Source organism: Pogona vitticeps, chromosome 14, assembly GCF_051106095.1.
Source record: "Pogona vitticeps strain Pit_001003342236 chromosome 14, PviZW2.1, whole genome shotgun sequence".
Lineage (NCBI taxonomy): Eukaryota > Metazoa > Chordata > Lepidosauria > Squamata > Agamidae > Pogona > Pogona vitticeps.
The window spans coordinates 11627291-11651438 of record NC_135796.1 but is presented as its reverse complement, the minus strand read 5'-3'; the positions used below and the strand labels follow the sequence as shown (position 1 = coordinate 11651438).

General features: G+C 43.5%; 1 protein-coding gene across 2 annotated transcripts in view; it reads right to left on the bottom strand.

Moving 5' to 3' along the window:
- Positions 1-24148, bottom strand: part of LOC110085354 (septin-2) — a 71019-nt gene that overhangs the window by 20904 nt on the left and 25967 nt on the right. For both annotated transcript variants that reach the window (XM_020805456.3, XM_072983391.2), the window contains exons 6-11: positions 19143-19277; positions 16276-16393; positions 12296-12397; positions 11512-11657; positions 8707-8790; positions 6770-6827 (exon numbers count right to left, since the gene is read on the bottom strand). In XM_020805456.3, coding sequence (XP_020661115.1) covers positions 6770-6827; positions 8707-8790; positions 11512-11657; positions 12296-12397; positions 16276-16393; positions 19143-19277 — 643 coding nt within the window. The remainder of the gene's footprint in view (positions 1-6769; positions 6828-8706; positions 8791-11511; positions 11658-12295; positions 12398-16275; positions 16394-19142; positions 19278-24148) is intronic.

The following is a 24148-nucleotide window of genomic DNA, read 5'->3' as shown; positions in this document are numbered from 1 at the left end:
ACCGCAGAAGCCTCTGTCGTGCAAGGTCGGAAGACCAGCCGTCCTAAGATCAAATAGTCCCAGCTCCTGCCAACCTAGCAGTTCGAAAGCATGCAAATGCAAGTAGATAAATAGGGACCACCTCGGTGGGAAGGTAACAGTGTTCTGTGTCTAAGTCGCACTGGCCATGTGACCACCGAAGATTGTCTTTGGACAAAACGCTGGCTCTATGGCTTGGAAACGGGGATGAGCGCCACCCCCTAGAGTCAAACACGACTGGACAAAAATTGTCAAGGGGAACCTTTACCTTTACCGGTAAAGGTTCCCCTTTACATTTAGTCCAGTCATGTCCAACTCTAGGGCATGGTGCTCATCCCCGTTTCCAAGCTGTAGAACCAGCGTTTGTCCGTAGACAGTTTCCGTGGTCACGTGGCCAGTGCAAATAGACATGGAATATTGTTACATTCCCACCAAGGGTACTTATTTATCTACTTGTATTTTTACATGCTTTCGAACTGCTAGGTTGGCAGGAGCCGGGACTATTCGATCTTAGGACGGCTGGTCTTCCGACCTTGCAGGACAGAGGCTTCTGCGGTTTAACCCGCAGCGCCACCACGTCCCTTTTAACTTACATACTCCCAACCGCCTCTTCCCTTCAACCTGTTTGTTACTCTTGTCCAATCCACCTCTGGTCTCAATCAGCAAGGAAACAGCTCCGTTTATCATGCCCTGCCAGGCCCACTTCACAACCAGTTGGCCACTGAGTCAAGTAGCACAGACAGAAATCACTTGCTTTCTTTTGTGTTTTGCAAATTAACTCATGCTCTTTTCTACTAATCAAATCTCACAGTCTAAAGAGAGGGTAAAGGACTAAAAGAATTTCAAGACGGGGAGGGGGGAAAAACAGCAACAGGAAGATGTTCCCACGATGCAGAAGCCGTTCTATGGTATCCAAAATATTTTTAACTAGCCACTAATCTGGAGGCACAGGGACAAAAAACACACACAGAGAGGGGGGGAGAGAAGAAGAAAGTTCTATATACACTATCCCAAGCCAGCTGTAATTATTTTTTATTTAAGTCTCCCGCGGGAAACTTTTTTTTTTCATGGGACCCCTTTGGGTATTCGTAAAAGCTACATTCTTCGAGTGTGACAAGCCGCTGGGCCTGTGCTATTTATGGACACAGCTTTTTATTTTATTGTACTGCCTTTAGGACAAACTGCCATTTTTTTAAAAAAGAGTCTGGAAAAAAAATGTATATATCTTGCGCCTGTTTGTGTGCACACCTGCCTGCCGGCACACTTCCGAGATTTCCGCATGAAATCTCAGATCAAGTTCACAGTTAGAACAACTTTCCCATGGGGGAACCCCTAAGAGACGTTTCACTGTAGATTCCATCATGGATCGACAACGGCCGATTGGCTGTGTTTATAGCAGGGCTGATGGGAACTGGGGAACACATCTGGAATCTAGAAAGCTCCTAGTTACGGAGGATGCTCTAATGAAAGGTTCTCCACCTCGGGTCCCCAGATGTTCGTGGGCTGCAACCCCCAGAAACCCTGGCCAGCACAGCTAGCGGTGAAGGCTTCTGCAAGTTTGAGTCTAAGAACATCTAGGCATGCAAGGATGGAAACGACTGCAAGTCTATGAGAACGACTATGGAAGTAGACATTTTTTGTCATCTCCTCCGGACAAAACGGAGCCTACTGAAACATACATTGCCTTACTCGGCTGATGGTCCGTCTTTGTCGTTAACTTGCTTTTGACTCTACCTAGCCTCTTGTTTTCCAGCTTCTCAGCCTAAGATTTTAGAATGCATTGAATCGAGAATCTTGGGTTTATAAAGAACAGTCTCTGCTTTTGAGCTACGTCCCACCTACGGCCACCGGAAAGCAGACCAATGAGGGGGAACAGAAAGATAGCCTCTGTCTATCCGCTTGCTATAGCATTCTTCCGACAACATTTTCATTTCAGCCTTGCCAGATATCATGTTAGAACTGCAAAGCCGGAAGGGGAGGGGGTGTAAACCGTATACAGTGGTGCCTCGCTTAACGACGTTAATTCGCTCCAGCGAAATCGCTGTAGAGCGAAAACGTAAAGCAAAAATTAAAAAGCTATTGAAATGCATTGAAAACCGTTCAATGCGTTCCAATGGGCTAAAAACTCACCATCCAGCTAAGATCCTCCATACGGCGGCCATTTTCAGTTCCTGTATAGCGAGGAATCCATCCCTAAGCACAGCAGGGAGCCATTTTAAGCACCCAGTGGCCATTTTGAAAACCCGACAATCAGCTGTTTTTGATCATCTTAAAGCAAAAATCGGTTCCCAAAGCAGGGAACCGATCATCGCTAAGCGAAATTCCCCCATTTAGACCATCGTTTTGCGATCGCAATTGCGATCGCAAAAACATCGTCGGGAAGCAGATATGTCTTAATGCAAGGTAATCGTTAAGCGGGGCACGACTGTAGTTGAACTGTTAGCTTCCCAGGGAATGTTTTCTGCCCTATCTCCACTGCTATGAGGCTATATATAAGCAGCACACTTTGCTTTGCTTAACCTGAATGTTATTTTCTTACAGTCTGCCAGTTTGGGCGCGTAGGACGTTTCTTAGATTTTGATCGCCACATCTCAGGTTTCATGGGCTAATCATTAAGCTTCAAGTTGCTTTCTTGATCCTGCACCCCCAAAGTGGTAGCATTTGAAGAAACATCCCCCGCGAACAGAATTATCAATAAAGGAAGTTTGTTGCGGCATCACAGTATAGCAGATTAAGTGGAGTGTAAGAAAATGAAACAATGATAAAACCTTTAAAACCACACACCAATAAGTAACTCATTAAAATAAACAGCCCCATAAACAAACCATGGAAATCAAGCCTGTTGTAACAAGGTAACATGGTTGGCTACTCCCGAGAGCTATATCTTATAAATACTGATTTCTCTGAGAATGAATAATAATTTCACCCATTTTGAACTTTTATAACCGTGACCCTGTTCTATCTACTTCCTCATGTTAAATATTACCCTTTGCCCATTCCAAATTCCTACATTATCTTCATTTTTATCAGGCCCCTGGGAATTTAGCAGTCGAGAAGCTTGGACCATATACTGCCCCCTTCTGGTTCCCTAATCATACTGTAATCTTGCGGTGTCGTCTTTAAAAACTTTAATATGCAAAACCCACAACATTTCTACATCAAAGAAGAAATGGAAGTCACTCTGATCACAATCTAGTCATTCTAAATTCAGAATATTTCCATTAAGGACAATCACTCCTTTAAAAGCGGCTTCATGCTGTTACAGAACAGCAGCTAATTTTTTCCAAATAGATCTTCTTTTTTTAAAAAAAATGGATTTCCAAAGAGGAAACATGGAGATGTCACATGATAAGCGCTAAATGCGTAACTGGCGAGGAGAAGAACACAAGCCTTCAGATCTGAGCTATTTCCTCCAAATGATGGTTTTATAGTCTTTTTCGGTTCAAGGACAAGAATCTCTTTCAGCCGGAGAGGCAAAATTCCGTTTCAGCTGCCTTTCAGTGCTAGGCTTGGCCAAAGGTGGAACCAAAACACCACTTGAGCTAAAACCTGTTACTGCCAATAACTAAGCTTTAAAAGAGGGTTTTTTTATAGAATGAAGAAAATGTACAAAAGCTAGGAACCCACGCACCCCGAAGAAAGAGTATCGCAGAGAAGAAGGCTTCCTTTGATGGCCATTAAAGGAAGCTCAGAGGGTGAAGCTGTGCTCCAAGGAGAAAGTTGGATGATTCTGTCCCACCCCTGAGATTCCTCAAGCTTGCTCCAGCTGAAACAGTCTGGAGAACCGGTAGCTCTACTGGGATGCTGATCAAACATGATTTCCATCATCCTTCACTGGGCATCTGCAAAAATTCCCCTTCGTTGGGCATCTTTAAAAACCAACTGTAAACTTGGATGTTTAGGCAGGCCTTCCCTCCAGTTAATGCTTGATTTGTTTTTTCTTTTTCTTCTTGTATTTTATCTCCCCCCCCCCTTTTTCATCTTGAATAATTTGTCTATTGATGTTTTTTTAAAAATGTTATATTTTATACGTGATTATACAGTATACTGTATGTTGGTAGCCGCCTAGAGTGGTTGTTTGACTAGATAGGCGGGGTATAAATGCAATAAATAAATAAAATAAATAAATCCCTCATTACCAATAAGTCTGGTAGAGAGTCCAAAAAGATCTAGAGAGCCACAAGTTCCCAGCCTGGATGTAACCGGTAGGTATCTTAGATCAGCAGAGCTGGAAGGGACCATATGGATCATCAAGTCCAGACCATCAAGAAGGCACAGTAGGGAATTTTAACTTGCAACCTCTGATTCTGAGGTCAGAGACATAAAAAACCGTAGTTTCTATGGTGGGTCACTGGCCATGGTGATGGGGGGGGGGGATTTTGAAAGTTGCAGTCTCAAAAAAAAAAGTATTCTAAGCTATGATGTAGGGGAAAAACGCTTAAATAAATATCAGACCCTAAAATGTTATGAGCAAAGTACAGTCTGTGACATTTCTATAAAAAGCTCAAAGCAATATGACCTATAAGCTTCTTCCTTTTTTCTAAAATAGCCTTCAGTTTCACAAATGCAATAAATTTTGTTTCTGGACAGCAGAGTACAGTGGAATAAAAAAGGCAGATCAGAAAACACAAACCAGCTGTCTTAAGGGAAAGCAAAAATAAACGCACATGTGTCCAAAATGGTCTTGTAAAGGTGCTGAAGAATTCAGCAGAGAGATGAATGGTTGTTTCAAGCAGCCAAGGACAGAATTGTTTCATAAAATCCAGAATAATTATCTTGCAGAAGTGATGTCTTGATCATGAGGATCCTGGCGCCTCCCCAGATCTTCGCTTCCTCCCCTCCACCATTAAGTAAACCATGCAGTTCTGTAAACAGAACTTCAAGCACCAAGGCTGCTAAAGAATATAAGAGCAGAAAGGGAAACCGATGTTTGTGTTCTCAGCAAAAGCTCAGGAATGTCACGCCATTTCCTCTGGCTTCTCCCCGCCCTGCTTCCAGCCTTCCCAGGCTGAAGTCCTCAAACAGACTGCTTTGGCGATAAAGCGATTGTGACACCTTATCTATATGAGATGAAGGGCGTAATCACACAGACCATAATGTTGTTGTTGTTTAGTCGTTAAGTCATGTCCGACTCTTCGTGACCCCATGGACCAGAGCACGCCAGGCCCTCCTGTCTTCCACTGCCTCCCGGAGTTGGGTCAGATTCATGTTGGTCGCTTCGGCGACATTGTCCAACCACCTCGTACTCTGTCGTCCTCCATCTCGTCTTCCCTTCACAGTTTCCCAACATCAGGGACTTTTCCAGGGAGTCTTCTCTTCTCATGAGATGGCCAAAGTATTGGAGCCTCAGCTGCAGGATCTGTCCTTCCAGTGAGCACTCAGGGTTGATTTCCTTCAGAACGGATAGGTTTGTTCTCCTTGCAGTCCAGGGGACTCTCAAGGGTCTCCTCCAGCACCACAATTCAAAAGCATCAATTTGTATTTGTATTTGTGATGTATTTGTGGATGGATGTTGGGAAAGTGTGAAGGCAAGAGGAGAAGGGGACGACAGAGGATGAGATGGCTGGACAGTGTCATCGAAGCGACCAACATGAATTTGACCCAACTCCGGGAGGCCTTGGAAGACAGGAGCGCCTGGTGAGCTCTCATCCATGGGGTCACAAAGAGTCGGACACAACTTAACAACTAAACAAAACAAAGCAAAAAGATGGGAGGGAGCTATGCCAATCCCAACCCAACATTGTGGCTCTTCTCCATAATCTCATGACATTTTTACACCAGAGCAGGGGTTCCCAACCTTGGATAACCCAGATGTTCTTGGCCTTCAATTCCCAGAAGCCCCGACCCCCACAGCTGGTGGTGAAAACATCTGGAAATTGCACTCCAAGGACATCTGTTTGAGATCCACTGCTCTCGACCAACCAAACCAATATAAATATCAGGGGCAAACTGTCACAAGTTCAAGATGCCGGTTTGTGTGATTTGGGACCCAAGAGCCAATGGCTGAGGCCAAATTCTTAATTTGTAGCAATCGGTTGCTGAGATTTACACGGGCAGGCCCTGATCCACATGACTGCGGCTCGTAGGTTTCATCTGTCATGCCTTGTGTGGACTGCACCCCTTTTTCATGGAAGATAAATAAAACGTGTCTTCGCCTTCGCAAATATATAAAACTTGTTCTGTCTTTAAAATATGGTGGACAAGCTTGGGAGGCCCAATTGATGCCTGCAAACTGTACCACGGGTGGCACCGGCCTCAGAGATGACCATTCATATCTTTTAAAAAAATCTAAACAGGAAGGACCTAAAAGATATTTCCAGTTTTGTTCTTTTTGGGTAGGGGATGTTCTGGGGCCCGAGGGCCTTCTTTGCGACAATGCAAAAAAAAAAAAAAAGCACAGTCGTTTTTACAAAGTTTTTAAAAGGTTCCAGGAGTGGAAATAGGACTTTTTAGACTTAAAAAAGAAGAAAAGGTGGCATCGTACTTCACTCATCTCTGTTTTAAGGTGGCACAAAACTCTTTGCTGTTTATTCCGCAGCCAGCAGTGGGCGCTAGCCACGCGGCTATCGGACAGGAGAAGGATGAAGTGACAGAGGTTGGGAGGAAAAGGACTGACCACTAGGGGGCACTGTCTGTCCTCAAAAGTGACTTTTTTCTGCCGTGTCTTGCACACCACATATTCGGAAGGTCATTATCGCAGGAAGATGCCTCACGCCACAGTTTGTTGCCACGGTATCGCTCACGTCCTTACCTCTGCCTCTTTCTGCTGGAGGATCCGATCTTTGTCCACAACCTCTTCCTCAACAGGCCTGACAGGGAGAAGACAGACAGACGTCAAGGGCACAGATTCCAACCACATGGCTGACAGATTTCCAAAGCATCGCTTCTCCCATGAGGTAGGGAGTGTCGATGCTGCCTCAAATGGCAGCTGGTTGCAGGACAGGAGTGGTGGAGGTGAGGAACGGGAGGAAAGAGCCGTGCCAACCGGTCGTGAACCCCCTCAACTTTCTCCTCTAAACTGCAACAGGAGACACATCCTGCATTCATGGCTGAATGGCCAGTTTAATTCGCTTCTACAAATGCAACGTCTCCTTTTTTCTTTTATATAAAATTGTGTTTCATTCAACAGTGCTTTCACATTTTAATTTATGTGTGTTGTACCATAATAACTGTTTGTTATGTTTTATTTGTACCTGCTTCTCCCCTTTTTTTTCTCTTTATCTATTGTATTTTTCTTGTGAGCAACTTGGATAACAATTCTGGGAGAAAAGGTAAAGGTTTCCCCTTGACATTCAGTCCAGTCGTGTCCGACTCTAGAGCGCGGTGCTCGTCCCCGTTTCAAGCCATAGAGCCAGCGTTTGTCTGAATAGTTTCTGTGGCCACGTGGCCAGCGTGACTAGACACGGAATGCCGTGACCTTCCCACTGTGATAATACCTATTTATCTATTCCCATTTTTACATGCTTTCGAACTGCTAGGTTGGCGGGAGCTGGGACAAGTGACGGGAGCTCACTCCGTCGCGTGGATTCGCTCTTACGACTGCTGGTCTTCTGACCTTGCAGCAGAGAGGCTTCTGCGGTTTAACCTGCAGCGGCACCACGTCCCTTAGAGAAAAGTGAGATATAAATTAAATAAATAAACACACACACGCTGTATATACTGTGTGTGTGTGTGTTTGTGTGTACGGTGCTGCCAGATCAGAACTGACTTTTAATGACACCAATATGGCTTTGAAGACAAAGATATTTAAGGAGTTCTTTTCCCAGTTCTACAGACACGCCCAGTGAGTTTTCATGGCAGAACCACAACTCAAAGCCAGGTCTCCCGAGACCTAGTCCCTCACCCTATCCACTACGCCACACCAGGTGTCCCCAAATAGGTACGGCATCAATCCTATGGTGGGAGTGAGTTCTGCCTTTCACCTTCAGGCTTCACCATTTTACATAAATACACGGATGCCGTATCTATAAAGTTAAAGGTAAAGGTTCCCCTTGACAATTTTGTCCAGTCGTGTCCGACTCTAGGGCGCGGTGCTCATCCCCGTTTCCCAGTAGTCCCCAACCTTGGGCCTCCAGATGTTCTTGGACTACAATTCCCAGAAGCCTTCACCAGCACCTCTGCTGGCCAGGACCTCTGGGAGTTGAAGTCTAAGAAGATCTGGAGGCCCAAGGCTAGGGACCCTTGCCGTTTCCAAGCCATAGAGCCAGCGTTTGTCCGAAGACAATCCTCCGTGATCACGTGGCCAGCACGACTAGATATGAAACACTGTCAAAATGGGTGCAAGAGCTTTGATTTCCTAACAAACCCTGATGCTAGTCTCTTGCACAAACCACTTCCTTCAGAGACAACTTGGTTTTTCCACTTTTGGTTCGTAGGTAAAGCTTTCTATAGACACCTCCTGCCTCTTCCGCCATCTCGCTTTTACGCCAAGGAAGTCACCACGGAAGGGGCTGGAGGTGAGCACGTCCCTCCACACTGGATTCACGCTGCATGCTTTTCCTAAGGCTTGAACAGGCCTTTCAGGAATAGCAGCCCATTCTCCTTCTGACGTTTGCGGCTTTCCTCCGTGCTTTCAGGTTGGGAAAAGGAAGAGCGATCAGAGGTTTGTAGGGGAGGCTGTTATCCTGCAGCCCAGGCTGATAAGGAGAGGAGACAAAGGGACAAGACAGGCAACGCAACACGACTCACTTGCCAGTGCGCTTTAATCTCTCAGACCGGAAGTTCTCGTAGTGCAAATCTTGGGTCACTTCTTGAAGATCCTGCATGTGTGTCCTGAAATGAGAAATGGCATCGCTGACTTTTTTAAAAAAAATTTAGGCCCAGGTTGTTGTTCAAGTTGGAACCGACTTACAGAGACCCCTAATAGGGCTTATAAGGTAAGTGAGATAATGCAACTCCCCCAATAAATTGCACTGTAGAAAACCATTTTCATTGGTTTCTGCTGTTCTACCAGTGAAAACCCAGCCTACTGAAATTCTGTTTTGAGATTTTCTAATTGCGAGATCCTGCTATGCTTAATTGAAAAAAAATCATTTCTAACTTGGAATGCATCATGCCTAATGGAAGATACAAAATGGGAGAACCTTCAGTGACAAATTGAACATAAAGATGTTGGAGAAGGGGGGGGTCGCTCTGTTAGTCTGTTGCAGTAAAATGACTATAGAGTCCCATCAGTACTACCTTGTCACTGGAAAATCTTCCCATCCATTGTGAAAACAGCATTCACTGAATCACAGAATTACAGAATAATGGAATTACAAGGGGCCTACAAGGCCATCAAGTCCAATTCTCTGTTCAATGCAGGAATCAAAGTCAAAGAAGATCTGACACACGGTTTCCAATTTTCTCTTGAATGCCTCCAGTGTTTGAGCGCTCACCAACTGAAGTCATTGGCTCTATCGTCGTACTGCTCTAATAGTTAAGAGTTTTTTTTCCTGATACTCAGCCTAAATCTGGCTTCCTGTAGCTTGAGCCCATGATTGCATGTCTTGCACTCTGGAATGATCAAGAACACATCCTGCCCCTCCTCTGCATGACTGCCTTTCAAGTACAGTGGTGCCTCACTTAACGATTGCCCCACATTACGACGAATCGCTTTACGACGATCTTTTTGCGATGGCAATTGCGATTGCAAAACGATGGTCTAAATGAGGGAATTTCGCTTAGCGATGATCAGTTCCCTGCTTCGGGAACCAATTTTCGCTTTACGATGATCAAAAACAGCTGATCGTCGGGTTTTTAAAATGGCCGCCAGGTGCTTAAAATGGCTCCCTGCTGTGTTTAGGGACGGATTCCTCGCTATACAGGCAGTGAAAATGGCCGCTGTATGGAGGCTCTTTGCTGGACGGTGAGTTTTTACCCCATTGGAACGCATTGAACGGGTTTAAATGCGTTTCAATGGGGTTTTTAATTTCGTTTTACTATGTTTTCACTTAACAGCGATTTTCCTGGAACGGATTATCGTCGTTAAGCGAGGCACCACTGTATTTGAAAACTGCTATCCTATCTTCCCTCAGTCTTCTTTTCTCAAGGCAAAACATGCCCAGTTCTTTCAGTCTTTCCTCAGAGGGGTTGGTTTCCAACCTCTTGATCATCCTTGTTGCCCTCCTCTGAACTGGCTCCAGTTTGTTAGCATCTTTCTTAAAGTGTGAACTGGACACAGTACTTTAGATGAGGCCAGACCCGGGCTGAACAGAGGGGAACTAGTACCTCACGGGATTTGGAAACTATACTTCTGTTAATGCAACCTAAAATAGCTACATTATGACTTTTCAATTCAATAAGATAAAACTTGTGGCGTGAAAACTGTCTAGCAGAGCTGGTCCTTCAACCGGAATCTTATTGGTTGAAAGGTATTAACGGAATTATATTTTATAGCCATTCTACGGAATTTAGCTCACAAAGTCTGATTAATGGATTTACTTGGGTACGAATAACTCAGACATTATTAAATTTTATCCAGCTAAATGACTCTACCATAGTTCTGGCTTTTCATCAATATTTTTTTCTCAGTTCCTAAGGTATTCTCCACATGACTCAGTTTGGTGTTTCACAGACAAATATATTTGTAAAAACAGCTTGTATTTACAGTGGTGCCTCGCTTAACGAGGATAATCCGTTCCAGCGAAATTGCTGTAGAGCGAAATCCTCGTTAAGCAAAATAAAAAATCCCACTGAAACGCATTGAAAATTTGTTCAATGCATTCCAATGGGCTGAAAAACTCACAGTCCAGCGAAGATCCTCCATAGGGGAGGCCATTTTCGGTGTCTGTACAGTGAGGAATCCGTCCAAAAACACAGCAGGGAGCCATTTTACACAGTGGGCGGCCATTTTGAAGCCGCCGATCAGCTGTTTTAAAAACGTCATAATGCAGGGAACCAATCATCGGGAAGCGAATTTTGCCTATTAAAACATCGTTTTGCGATTGCAAAAGCGATCAGAAAACAGTCATTGTATAGCGGTTTCGTTGTTTAATGAGGCAATCGTTAAGCGAGGAACCACTGTACTATGATTCAACACCGAACATGAATTGAATGTACAGTCAACCGGTACTTCAGTGATTGAGTTATAAATGTATGTGAGCTAAGAATGGAAATAAATATACAATGAAAATAAATCCAGTGTCTGACTAAATTTCTTGCCAATTGGAATATTTAAATAATTCAGATAAAAAAAATCTTCTATTTTGTTTGCACAGGCATGTCAACATTATAAATTCTAACTAAATACATGATTTTAACTTCTAAATGAGGTGCATGCTAATGAGATAAATCCTAGAAAACAAAGTAGAGTAAAAATAATTTCCATAGGTTCTTAGCAGTACAGAAGATTGAAATAAAAAAAAAATCATACATAGTTTTCCACGAAAAAAAGAAGTAAAGCTTCTGGATCTATCTGAGATCTAATGCAAAGGTGGTTTTTGTGGTCAATACATTCAAGAGAGATGAGTAATTCATAACTGAGTCAGAGACTGAATGAGGAAGTCTACTCACACCAGCATAGTACGTAGCTTCAGGAAATCATTGTGTTCTGGATTCTCAACTTCCACCACCCCCCACGGGTACAGGCGACCTCTGATCTTTTTTCCTTTCACTTCGATAAGCTGGTTGGATCCAATCACAGCAAAAGGAATGCTCGCCTAGATGAGTTTTAAAAAAAAAATACAGAAATTCCATCTGACAACATCATCACTGAAGAATGCCACATGCATCTGGAGGAACACTCACACACTGAATGTCCACATACTGTGCCCCATGGAAAGACACCCCTAGACTCCATGGAAAGCAATGCTTTGATTTGCACAGCAAGGAAGAAGTTGAATCCATGGATGGTGAAGCATTTTGCTACAGAAACACAAGTCATTTCCCTTTGGGGCGGGGGGGCAGAGATTGCTAATGGCTCTTTTTCAACAGCCTAAACTTTTGCTCTACAGAATCAGAACGCAGACTTAAAATACTGTTTATAGAACTATTTTCTATTTATTTCTATTTTCTACTTAGTTATTGAAATTGATTTGTGAGAATTAATTCATGAACATTTTGTTCATAGTACATTTAAACAAAGCACAATGTATACAAACAGCACATCCTTCTTGCTATTCCCATGGAGGACGGGAAATTGATTCCCATGGAAAACTGTGAATTCAGGCAGCTTGCCAAATTCCCTACTTATCATATTCTGGAGGGACAGAAAATGACTGTAGTGTAGGATGAATATGTATAGAATAAGGGTTACTACAAGGAAATGACACTTTGACCTTGAAATTGCCAACCGCACCTTCAGGACTCTTGTCTGTTCCTTGAATTCTTCATCCTCGTCAGAATCAGCATCGGGCAACTGGTAAATGCGAATACCATGCTCAGAAATCTCATCTAGAACCTGGAGGAACATGTAAACGATAGAGAAGATGTTTATTTATTGTGGCATGCTTCTGGCTAAGTACATGCATTTTTATTTATTCAGCTGCTCAGAGTGGTCTATTAGATCAGATGGGCGGGATACAAATCAAATCAAATAAATAAATAAATAAATAATAAAACAAATATTAACTTTGGTGCCTGCTAACCCCTCCTTCTTCTGCCTTGTTGTTGTTTAATTGTTAAGTCGTGTCCGACTCTTCGTGACCCTATGGACCACAGCACACCAGGCCCTCCTGTCTTCCACTGCCTCCCGGAGTTGGGTTAAATTCATGTTGTTCTGCCTTAGGGAAGGGCAAACGGTGTCTAATTGTGTCTAAGTGGACTGCAGGTCCCATAATCTCTTGTCATCGGCTCGAAGTGCTGGAAGTTGCAATCCAACCATTCATGGAGGGTCATAGCGTCTCACCCCGTCCATCTTACACATTTCAGTTATTCAATTATTAGATAGAACAGATCTGGAAGAACCTCCCTATTCCCAATGTTTGGACTTAAGCTCCCAGAAGCCCCTGCCAACATAGCTAGTACCAGATTATGGGACTTGTAGTCCAAAACAAGTTGGAGGCCAGACATTCTCTACCCCTGCTATTGACACTGCCACTACGTTTCAAGGATAGACATCTTCGTCTGCTGCAGAAAAAACAAAGAGTATCGTGGCCCCTTAAAGACTAACACGTTTTATTAAGACATGCTTTCTCGTAAAATGTATAAGGCTTTATGGTGCTACCAGTTGATTGTTGGTTTTGAGTGCTGGATAGTTCAACAGTTTAGGTCTCTGGCCACAGAGTCAGAGGTTGGGACTTCGATTCCCCTACTGGGCCTCCTTGACAAGGGCTGGACTGGATGATCCATAGGGTCACATCTGGCTGTGCATTTCAAAAGTTATTAGGAATATGTTATTATTTCCTACTTTGTTGTCACCTTAAGTCACTTTAAACAGTTTCTAGGTAGAATATTAGCCAGCAGACGATCCCAGCATCTTACGGGAGAGCAAGGGCAAAAGTTCAGATCAAATATAAATGACTTTTTTATAAAAATCATTCTTTGAGAAGCCGCTCGTGACATATTTCAGAGCTCAACAAACTGTATTTGATTCTTTGATGTTCTTCCAGGCCCGTTACAGAAACTAAAACAGCAAAGGATGACATGATCATTTAAAAAATATTAGAATGGACAGATTAACAAAGAGATTAAAAGGACAAGAAAAACCAATTTATTACTTAAGCTGGAATACTTGTTGTGATTGGCGGAAAACAAAAGTTATCTAAAAAATAGAACTAAAATGAACAATATGGAGATCAAAATGGAAGAAATGTAATAGTGAATAAGATTGCTTGTAGGTTAAGCTCTAAAAATGGTTTGTTTTATTTATATATAATGTCTTTGTATATTTGTAAATTCTATGTTGGAAAATAAAAAATTATTACAAAAAAAAGGGGGGAAAAAATTCCAGCTAAATCCCGACCAGGAGACACTGATTTAACCTTGTTCTATAGGATGCCAACTAATATCGGATCTGGTTGTTATTGGCTGTCAACCTCCATCAGCCTCCCCATCATGATTCTGCCTAGGGATGGGGGTAAGTGTAGTCTCCTCTTCTCAGTATGATGCCAGCTGCCCAGAATCCAGACCACCAAAATCATGCAACATAAGGGAGACGGGATAAGGAGAAAAGAAGGAGCCTGTAAACCTAATGCTTGTCCTGTGCATAATAAAAACACAAGTTTATGAAGCTGAAATCTTTACTCCTGGATCACCCTGTACCATCCAAATTCAACAATCCCGGGTCACTTGGTAAACTCAAAGGCTACGAGATGAGTAAAGCAAGTTGTGGGAAGGGCGTGTCAGGATTTACTCTCTCCAGGAATTCAGCTGCATTTACTCTTTCTAAATAACGGTGTGCCATCTCCTTGAAAATATATGGTGTACGCCCAGCCCCAAATTCTTAGAATGCTGCCTTTCGCCAGCCCCATGAAACAAGAAAGCCAATTTATCTGGGCAGAGATCTTTGCGATAAACCCCGCAAGAGAAAACAATGGCGGGAAAACTAACAAGGGTGCAGGAATAATGGATCGCGGCTGTTCTAACTCAGCGCTTTCCTGAAAGGAAAAAAGAAAAAAAAGAAAGAAACAGGAGGGAAACAAACTGTATGTAACACTGTCGACAATGAAACATATTTTTTTGCTCCTTCAAACATCAGTTTTATTAGCCCCAGGGGGTTCTGTGGTTCCTAAAGATTACGTTTTCCCCAGGGAAGGAGAAGAAGTCAAAATCCAAAGTTCTCTTGCTCATGTAATCGTTCGTCTGAGCAGGTTTCCTCTTGCGGTTTTGCAAAGCCCGGCCTGTGAAACTTACATCCAGTACTTCCCACTAAAGAAAGGGTTCTTTAAAATTAAAGAGAAAAAAAATAAAGTTTGAATCCCTTGAAATCAAAACAGGAATTACTCCAAGCTGAGTTTCCTTCACAGAAGGTCCAGACAACTAAAGCTTTCTGCTTATTGAAAAAACTCAGGATTTTCTTTTTAAAAAGCCCCCCTCTTTACCTTAGATGGATTGCCAAATAGCAGAAACATCTAAAACACAGAAAAAGGCTTCAAAGCCGGAGACAGATTCTGATCCCCTTGCTTGATTAGAGATTTTGCATTTAGAGATGCTTTTGAGTTAGAAAAATATACAGTAGCTAAGCTTTCAAAGCTTTGGATCAACATTAAACACCACATCCCGTTATGCTGTTTCTAACGACAGCGGGCCGAAATGGATGAAAAAACAATCGTGAACCAAATGTTTATTTGTCCCTCAACTGCTCCTTATTAGGTAAATCTTGTTACTCTTTTGTGTGCACATGAAGGGGGTGAACATCAGCATGCTGATGGTGTTCAATCGAGAAAAGGCACGGCTGTTAACAGATGTGCATGTCAGGCGGAAACCTTCTGTCAACATCTGGAAATAAAATTTACAAAACATTGTGTTTTAAATAGTCAAGTAAGTGGCTGAGTATGGAGGAAGCAGGTGGAAAACAATGTAGGGTTTCATTGAAAAAATACCTATATAAAATGCTTTACATATTCTCTGCCCACAATGCAGGGGTGTGGAGCTTTTTCCATGCAAAAGACTGCTTTGTCACGGAGCTGAACAAGACCAGACAGAGCTTGCACCTCTAAATGCCATTATGTAAGATGGTGACGCTCTAGTCAATGCACGCTGTGTGAAATACAGAGCTGGAAAGCAACCATGCTCTAGCCTTGGTTGGATCCTGTTGTCCTAACCTGGGTCCCTTCGAGGTTTTTGCATCAATTTTCCATCCCCAGAACCTGCAGGGCAACCGGTCGGGACGAAAAAACATACCCAGCCACAAGGACCAGGGATCATTGCACAAAAAAGACCAGCTAAAGGCATCCATCAATCACAGTGACAGATAATCTCTCCCCCTGATCACAACAAAAACATGCTATCATCACCCTATCTCCTGAAAAGGACAAAAGCTGTTCCCACAGCTATAAATACTCAACTATCCAACAACAGAGCATGGACAGAGTTCCCACTCCAGTCCTCTAAAGATGCCGGCCACAGAGACTGGTGAAATGTCAGGGAAGAACAACCTTCAGAACACGGTCAAAGAGCCCGAAAAACCCACAACGACTATCTGGACAGACCTAAGTAGGTCAGGCAAGCTTACATGATAGCAGAAGAAAGATGTCTATGGAGACATAAATATCCTTCGAGAGAAGAGTGGTCGTTTTCATTCTACCAGGGGGGGAAGATCAGGTTCCTTGGCAGAACGACTAAAGGGGCTTCAAAGGTTAAGACCCATTGGATTCAACTCTCCAAAACATTACCCACCCGTCTCTTCAGTCTCTCTCTCTCCTTCAGCGTCAAAGTGTCTGCCTTGGCAATCACGGGGACGATGTTCACTTTTCCGTGAAGGGCTTTCATGAATTCCACATCCAAGGGCTTCAACCTGAAAACCAAGGATCAAAACCCTTAAATAAATGGTATGAAAGCAAAGCAAAATGTGCTGCTTTTACACCACCTCACTGCATGGAAAGCACGCTCTGGGTGGTTTTTCAACGTAATTATGCAGGCTGCACATCACACAACCCTCTACCTCGCTCTGTGAGCTGGGGACTCATTTGACTGACCTTAGAAGGATGGAAGGCTGAGTCAACCTTGGGCCAATCTACCTGAATCTGTCAGGATCAGGATCAGAGTGTGAGCAGAGTCTTGGCTGCAAAACTGCAGTTTAGCCACTGCGCCACAAGGCTCCTATACAGATTGTATCTGTATATCGTATTTTTCTGTGTATAAGACGCCCCCATGTATAAGACACCCCCACTTCTCTAACCCAAAATTAAGAAATCTAAGTGGGGCTTAGCAAGTATAGGGTGAAGGGGATCAAAGTCCTGCAGGATGGCTTTGATCCCTGCTTTCTCCCTTCATGCTAAGCCCCGCAGGGCTTAGCAAACAGAGGGGGAAAGGGATCATAGCAATCCCGCGACTGCACAATCGTTTTGATCCCTTTCCTCCTTATACAGCTACAGGATTGCTTTTATCCTTTCCCCCTTCCTTTTGCAAAGTGCCATGGGACTTAGTAAGCACAGGGGAAAGCAGGGAACAAAGCCATCCTGCAGCACTTTGATCCCTGCTATCCTTTTGGTAAGGCTTAGCAAGTGGAGGGAAAAGCAGGGATCAAAGCCCTGCAGGATCACTTTGATCCCTGCTTCCCCCCCCACTTGTTTTTGTTCTCTCCTCAGCTTAATTCCATGTATCAGACGACCCTCAATTTTTAGTCTAAAGATTTTAGACAAAAGTATGGTCTTATACACAGAAAAATATGGTATATCCCTGATAGCATCATAATGATTTTCTGCTATATAAGTGTAACCCAAAAGGTCTGAAAAAGAAGCATGGCTTTTTCCATAGTACCTCCAGAACCATGGATTGCCCTTCGGGGGCAGTTCATATATCTCCCTCTTTCATGCCATCCCACAAAGACATGTAGGCAATTCTATTTTCATGCCTCCTTTTTTAGAATTAGCAATTCTTGGGATTAGGTTGATCACTCTCGTTTCTATTCAAATTGTGGCTTTAGATCATCGTTGGGGAATCCTTGAGCCAAAAAGCCAGATTCCCTTCCAGGGAACCTTCGTGGGGGTGGAAGGGAAGGTCTCCGTGACTGAGATGAGCAAGCATCCTGTAAAAAAGTCAGTATGGCTAAATCTGAAAAAGGGCAAGGACCTGCCATCATCTCTCACAGAAGTGTGCACAGGCTTCTGACACCGTACACAACCCTATATAAACAAAGATCGCCTCTTTGTTTATGTAGACAATTCTATTTTCATGTCTCTTTTTGAGAATTATCAGTTCTTGGGATTAGGTTGATCACTCTCGTTTCTATTCAAATTGTGGTTTTTAGATCATCCTTGGGGTACCTTTCGGAGCCAAAAAAAAAAAACCCAGATTCCCTTCCAGAGAACCTTCGTAGGTTCTCTGGAATATAAACAAAGATCTCCTCTTTGTTTATATAGGGTTATAGCCACCATATAACCAACGCTACAGCTTGGTTCAGAAATTGCCTTCCATGGAAACCAATGACTCATCTGCAGAGTGGAAACGTTGGGAGGGAAGGTTTCCTTTGGAAGACTGCAGAAGAGAAAATGAATACTTCCCGCCCAAACTATAACACCCTTCCAAATGCACTAATTTTTTTTTCCTGGAAGGCTTGTACCACGTTGTGGGAAAAGAAGGGGGAGGCCATGGGCTAGATGGGGAGGCTTCATGGTCTCATGCCGCTTGCAACACAGAGGTCTCCCACCCAGATTTTAGATGTTCAGTTATTTATGCTGGTATAGAAATGGTGGCAAAAATTGAAGAGTGTTTTTATTTTATTTTATTTTATTTATTTATTTATTTATTAAATTTATACCCCGCCCCTCTAGACCATGTCTACTCGGAAGTTGAGCCATGGCCAGTGGACTTCTTTCTTGTTGGGTTGAAACATTTCACTACTCATCCAAGGAGCTTCTTCAGTCCGAGGAGAGTTGGTAGCAGACCCCTGATACATCCTCCACATCGGTGGATATTCAGACCAGGCGGACGTGAAACCAACGCAGAGGATATCTCTGAGGTCTCCTTCCAACTCTCCTTGGACTGAAGAAGCTACTTGGATGAGCAGCAAAATGTTTCAACCTATCAAGAAAGAGGTCCGGTTGCCATGACGCAACATCCAGATAACCTCACCTGGATGAATGAGAATCTTCACAGGTGGAAGAGATTTGTAAACCATTTTGCAAGCATACCCAAGGTTACACAGTTTGCTTGTTCCTGTTTTTCAAAACTTTAAACGCTCCGGTTTTTGGTCGTGAAAAACAATGCTTTGGAGAATTAAAAGAAAAAAAATCAGTGTGGTATGAAGTTCATATTACTCAGGTTTGCATGAATGTAGCTCGTTTGGTAATTAAACTTCTCAGACTTAGTTGAAGACATGGTTATTACAACTTGGGTTTCTAGGCATTCATCCGTTTTAACGAACACCCCTGCAAAGTTTTAAATTAAATCCCTTCTGAAATGGAAACAGAACCAAGAAAAGCATTCATTAATCCCAAAAGGTGATTTTAATTGAGTTGGCTAACAGACAACACCCCTTTGATGAAAGTAACCCAATGTTCTGAAAAAATTAAGTTTACCCTACAATGCGACTCTACTCTTACCCATGCCCAAATGGCGATATGAAGTAAAAACAGCAGTGAACTCTGTTGTCTATGATGTGGCGCCTGTTGAGGCCACTCTCATCATGAAGGTATCTTTCAAATTGGTTGTCAATGTAGTGGATGATTGTCTTGAAGCTGCAACAAAAAAGTGGGAAAGGAGAAATTGGCGATGAGACAGGGTTTCACTCAGACATCTAAATGTATTCTGGAACTATATACATATTCTCTTGTCTGTTGTTCCTGTTCTGCATTATTATCCATCACTCATATATTTAAGGCTTATATGAACGCTTTTCACCTTGCTCGACAGCTAAAGGTGCTCAGAGCAGGTTATAAAGATGAACATTAAAGAATATCTTCTCTATCGTGATTATCAAAGACGTGATACAGAAGAAGAAGCAAGGTCGGGCAATCAGGATTACCAAGTACAGTGGTGCCCCGCATAGCGACGATAATCCGTGCAGCAAAAATCGCTGCAAAGTGATTCCGTCGCTATGTGATATTTAAAAGCCCATAGGAATGCATTGAAACCCCTTCAATGCGTTCCTATGGGCTTAAAACTCACCTTAAAGCGAAAATCCTCCATACGGCCGCCATTTTTGCTGCCCGGTAAGCAAGGAATCGGCGCGAAAACACAGCGTACGGCCATTTTGTTTACCCAGCGGCCATTTTGGAACTGCCGATCAGCTGTTAAAATATCACTGCTTTGCGATGATCGGTAAGCGAAACAGGGAAACATAGGAAACATTGTAATGCGATTGCAAAATCTTCATCGCTATGCGATTTCGTCGTTAAACAGGGCACCTGTTAAGTGAGGCACCACTGTACAGTACTGACAACCACCAACTGGAATGGAAGCAAGTTCAAGAGAAGAAGCCACTTGCTGGTATCTTTCAGCTGTGGAATGAGCCAAAGGAATACCCCACTTTATTTATTTAAAATATTTTTACCCTGCCTTTCTTAAAAAGAACCCTTTGCTTATTTTCCTGTTTCTTTCTACTGCCTATTGTAACAGATAATGCCAGAGGATGGTCGATGTAAGGAGGTGGCTTCTTAGCACAGCTGATGGCAACCATATTTCTCTCCTAAGCTTGATAATATTAAGCTGAACATAGATAGAAACCTTTTTGAGCAGGACAAAAAAAAAGAAAGGTTTCTCTCTCTTACTCAAAACTCACCTTAAAGTGAGCTGAAAACTGAAATATTGTTGATGATGATATCAATGGCATTTGCATACACAATTCCTTACTAATTGTCCCCTCTTCATTTCTCCTTTCCTTCCTATCATATCCCCACTTCTCTCCATGTATATTGGAAAATTCCTTGTCATTACAGAAATAATGCACAGAAAGCAATAAAAAAGAACCTTTGCAAAAAGAAAAGAGAAGCTGACTAAACAGAACATGAAATTCTCACTTCTGCAGAGCACAAGGCAGCTCAAATGCAAAAACGCTCAACCATACAATGAGATTCAGCCAAGAAAAGAGGATACTGTATAGCAGTGGTCCCCAACCTTGGGCCTCCAGATGTTCTTGGACTTCAACTCCCAGAAACCTTGGTCAGCAGAGGTGGTGGTGAAGGCTTCTGGGAGTTGTAGTCCAAAAACATCTGGAGGCCCAAGGTTAGGGACCACTGCTGTATAGGACAGAAGCACAAACTGGCATTCACCACATAATATACGGCACATTAGGTGACTACAGCAGTCCAGAATGCTAACAAAATGGGGTGTGAGTAAAAAAACGGAAGCCTGCCTGTCCACCCCACAGGACACTTGTAACTGGATGACTAAACCTGAGTCACCTCCTTCCGAAAACTTTCCTTCTTTCCTTCCCCGCACCCAGCATCTTCCCTTGGGGTTTATTAGGGTTATAAAATCCCTCCCATCCCCATCTCCAGAGGCCTTCCTCTCCTCTCACTCCCAGCGAGCTCAGAAATTCAATACTCAACTTCTTCCTTTTTTAACTTTAGAAACACTGACCACAAGCCAATGTGTTTCGCTGCATGCAAACACATGCATTCACATGAACATGTGCACATGCGCACGCACACAAACATAACAAACTGGAACAATATAGTATAGTGATTATAACATTAGAACCAGCTCCGGTGAAGCTGCGCCGGTCTCCTTCCTTCCAACGTTTAAGAGGCTTCTTAAAAATATTGTTGTTTTTAGAGAAACCTTCTAGGACAGCCCTGCCTGATTTTGTATTTGATTTCATGCCTCCTGTTCTGCACAATCTGATAAATGATATTGAGCCTCTTATATTGTGTTGCATAATCTCTTGGTTGATAACTAGACATGGGAGATTCGCCTTCGTCTCCTGGGAGAGGCAAAGACGGACGTCAACGGCACAGGCGGCCGGCCTGATTAACACCCGCCCCCCCAAGAACCCGCCGGTCCACTTGCCATTTGTTATGCGGCCAGCGTTGTTGATAGCGCACCAATCGCGGCGGTAGCCCAGCTAGTGCTGCTCCGCCTCCCTGCTCGACCGGCCACTCTGCAGCTGAGTGGGGAGACTCGTCCTCCAGCCTCCTTGCAGAAGTGGCCAGCCGAGCAGGGAGGCGGGGCAGTGCCAGCTCGGCGTCTGCCCTGATTGGCGCCCTGTCAACGACGCTGGCCACGAGCATCCCATGGCAAGTGGTAAGGGGACCAGTGGTTTCTCTGAGGGTGGGCATTAATTGGGCTTGGCCATCTGTATCGGTGAAATTTGCCTTAGTCTCCCATGTCTATTTATAACCCTATTGTCTTGGGGTTACATGTCCTTTTGCTGTAAATTGCCCAGCACAGTGCTTTGCACTGATCATTCATTCATTCATTCATTCATTCATTCATTCATTCATTCATTCATTCATTCATTCATTCATTCATTCATTCAATTCATTCATTCATTCATTCATTCATTCATTCATTCATTCATTGGATTTTTATCCCGCTCATCTAGACCAGTGGTTCTTAACCTTTGTTACTCAGATGCTTTTGAACTGCAACTCCCAGAAACCCGAGTCAGCACAGCAGGTGGTGAAGGCTTCTGGGAGTTGTAGTCCAAAACTCCTGAGTAACCCAAGGTTAAGAACCAGTGATCTAGACCAAGGGTCTACTCTGAGTGGTTATTAATGAAACAAACAATTAATCAATCAAACCAAAGCTAGGGAACTCTTGGTGTTCTACTACAGTGGTCCCCAACCTTGGGCCTCCATATGTTTTTGAACTACAACTCCCAGAAGCCTTCACCACCATGCTGCTGGCCAGGATTTCTGGGAGCTGAAGTCCAAGAACCTCTGGAGGGCCAAGGTTGGGGATCACTGTTCTACTAGACATTCTCCACCTGGAAGAGTGGAGCAATGAGAAGGGACTATGGGAATTGTAATCCAAAATTATCTGGAGGGCAAGAAGCAGGAAAGGCGTATTACGCCAGAAAACCACTTTTACTGAGAGGAAGGGGGGGACCGCTGGCACTCAGCTCCCCAATCCGACTTCCAATGGGGTTGGATCCACCTAAGCCGACCACATCCTCTGAGACTAACTGCTTCTGATCAGTCCTTCAGAGGAAAGGAAATCAGCCCGCCGTCCTTAACCTGAAGCAGAGATCCAGAATTTGCTGAATTACAAATGACTCCACAATGGTTCAGGGCCCAAGAGGTAAAACAAAGCTAAATCCTAGCAGAACACAAATGGCTTTCAACATCCCAGCAACCTCATCCCAATTGGCTTTTGAAATCAGAAAGGGTGGATGAAGGATCTGTATAGGTCAACGTCTTTTGACAAAATAAATAACATGTGCCTATTTTAATCAGCAGCCATTGTTTTTACTACTGCTTTTGCTGGCACAGTTTAAGTGGCTTGGAACACCCTGCAGGGGGTAGGAGTTCAAATCCCCACGGGGCTTCCCAGGAGAGGTGCCAGTCAGGGTGGATTTGATTGAAATCAAGATTTAAATCCCAGTTTAAATTAAAAATCAAATTTTTCCAAAATTTTGGCTTGAGTTTGCAAGAGCTGAGCAGGGCTGTTGAGGACAGGGCATTTTGGAGATGTCTCAATTCACAGAGTTGCCATGAGTTGGAGGTGGCTTGGCAGCACAACAACAACAACAAAATTGATCTGCTCTATCTTCACCAGGCATCAAGGTAGATCAGGTGTCAGGGGTCTTCAGGCATTTTAATTTGATCTACACTGGTGCCTCGCATAGCGACGTTAATCCATGCAGCAAAAATTGCTGCAAAACAAATTTGTCGCTATGCGATTTTAAAGAGCCCATAGGAATGCATTGAAACCCCTTCAATGCGTTCCTATGGGCTAAAAACTGACCTTTAAGCAAAGATCCTCCATATGGCAGCGATTTTCGCTGCCCGGTAAGCGAGGAATCCGTCCCTAAACACAGCAGGCGGCCATTTGTTTTTACCCAGCAGCCATTTTGGAACCGCCGATCAGCTGTTGGAAAATCATCGCTATGATCGGTAAGCGAAACAGCGAACCGATCATCACAGAGTGATTTTTTCCCATAGGGAACATCGCAATGCGATCGCTTTTGCGATCGCAAAAACTTAATCGCTATGCGGTTTCGTAGCTAAATGGAGCGCCCATTAAGCGAGGCACCACTGTATCTTGATAATTATTCAATTATGTCCTATAAGCTCTCCCCCTCAGTGTTGGAAAGATAGTAGAGTATAAATTAGAAAGAAAGTAGAATATAAATTGAAACAATAACACTAAGTACAAAGCAAGATTGTGCTCATCAGCAACCATAGCTTCCCATTTGCTTATTCTCGATTCTCCCATGAGCAGGATCTGTTCAACATGTAGTGAAAATTTCCATTTTCCAGGGTATTTATGCTCGAATGTCCGAACACCCAGACAGAAGCAAGCATGCACACATTCGGTTTTCACTTCCAAAGGGATTACAGAGCGCTTTGGCACTTCGAAAGGCCTGGCGCTGCAGAGGCAGAACCAGGACAAACAACCATCACTGCAATAGACACGCCAGGAAAACTCTTCGTAAAGCTTCCCT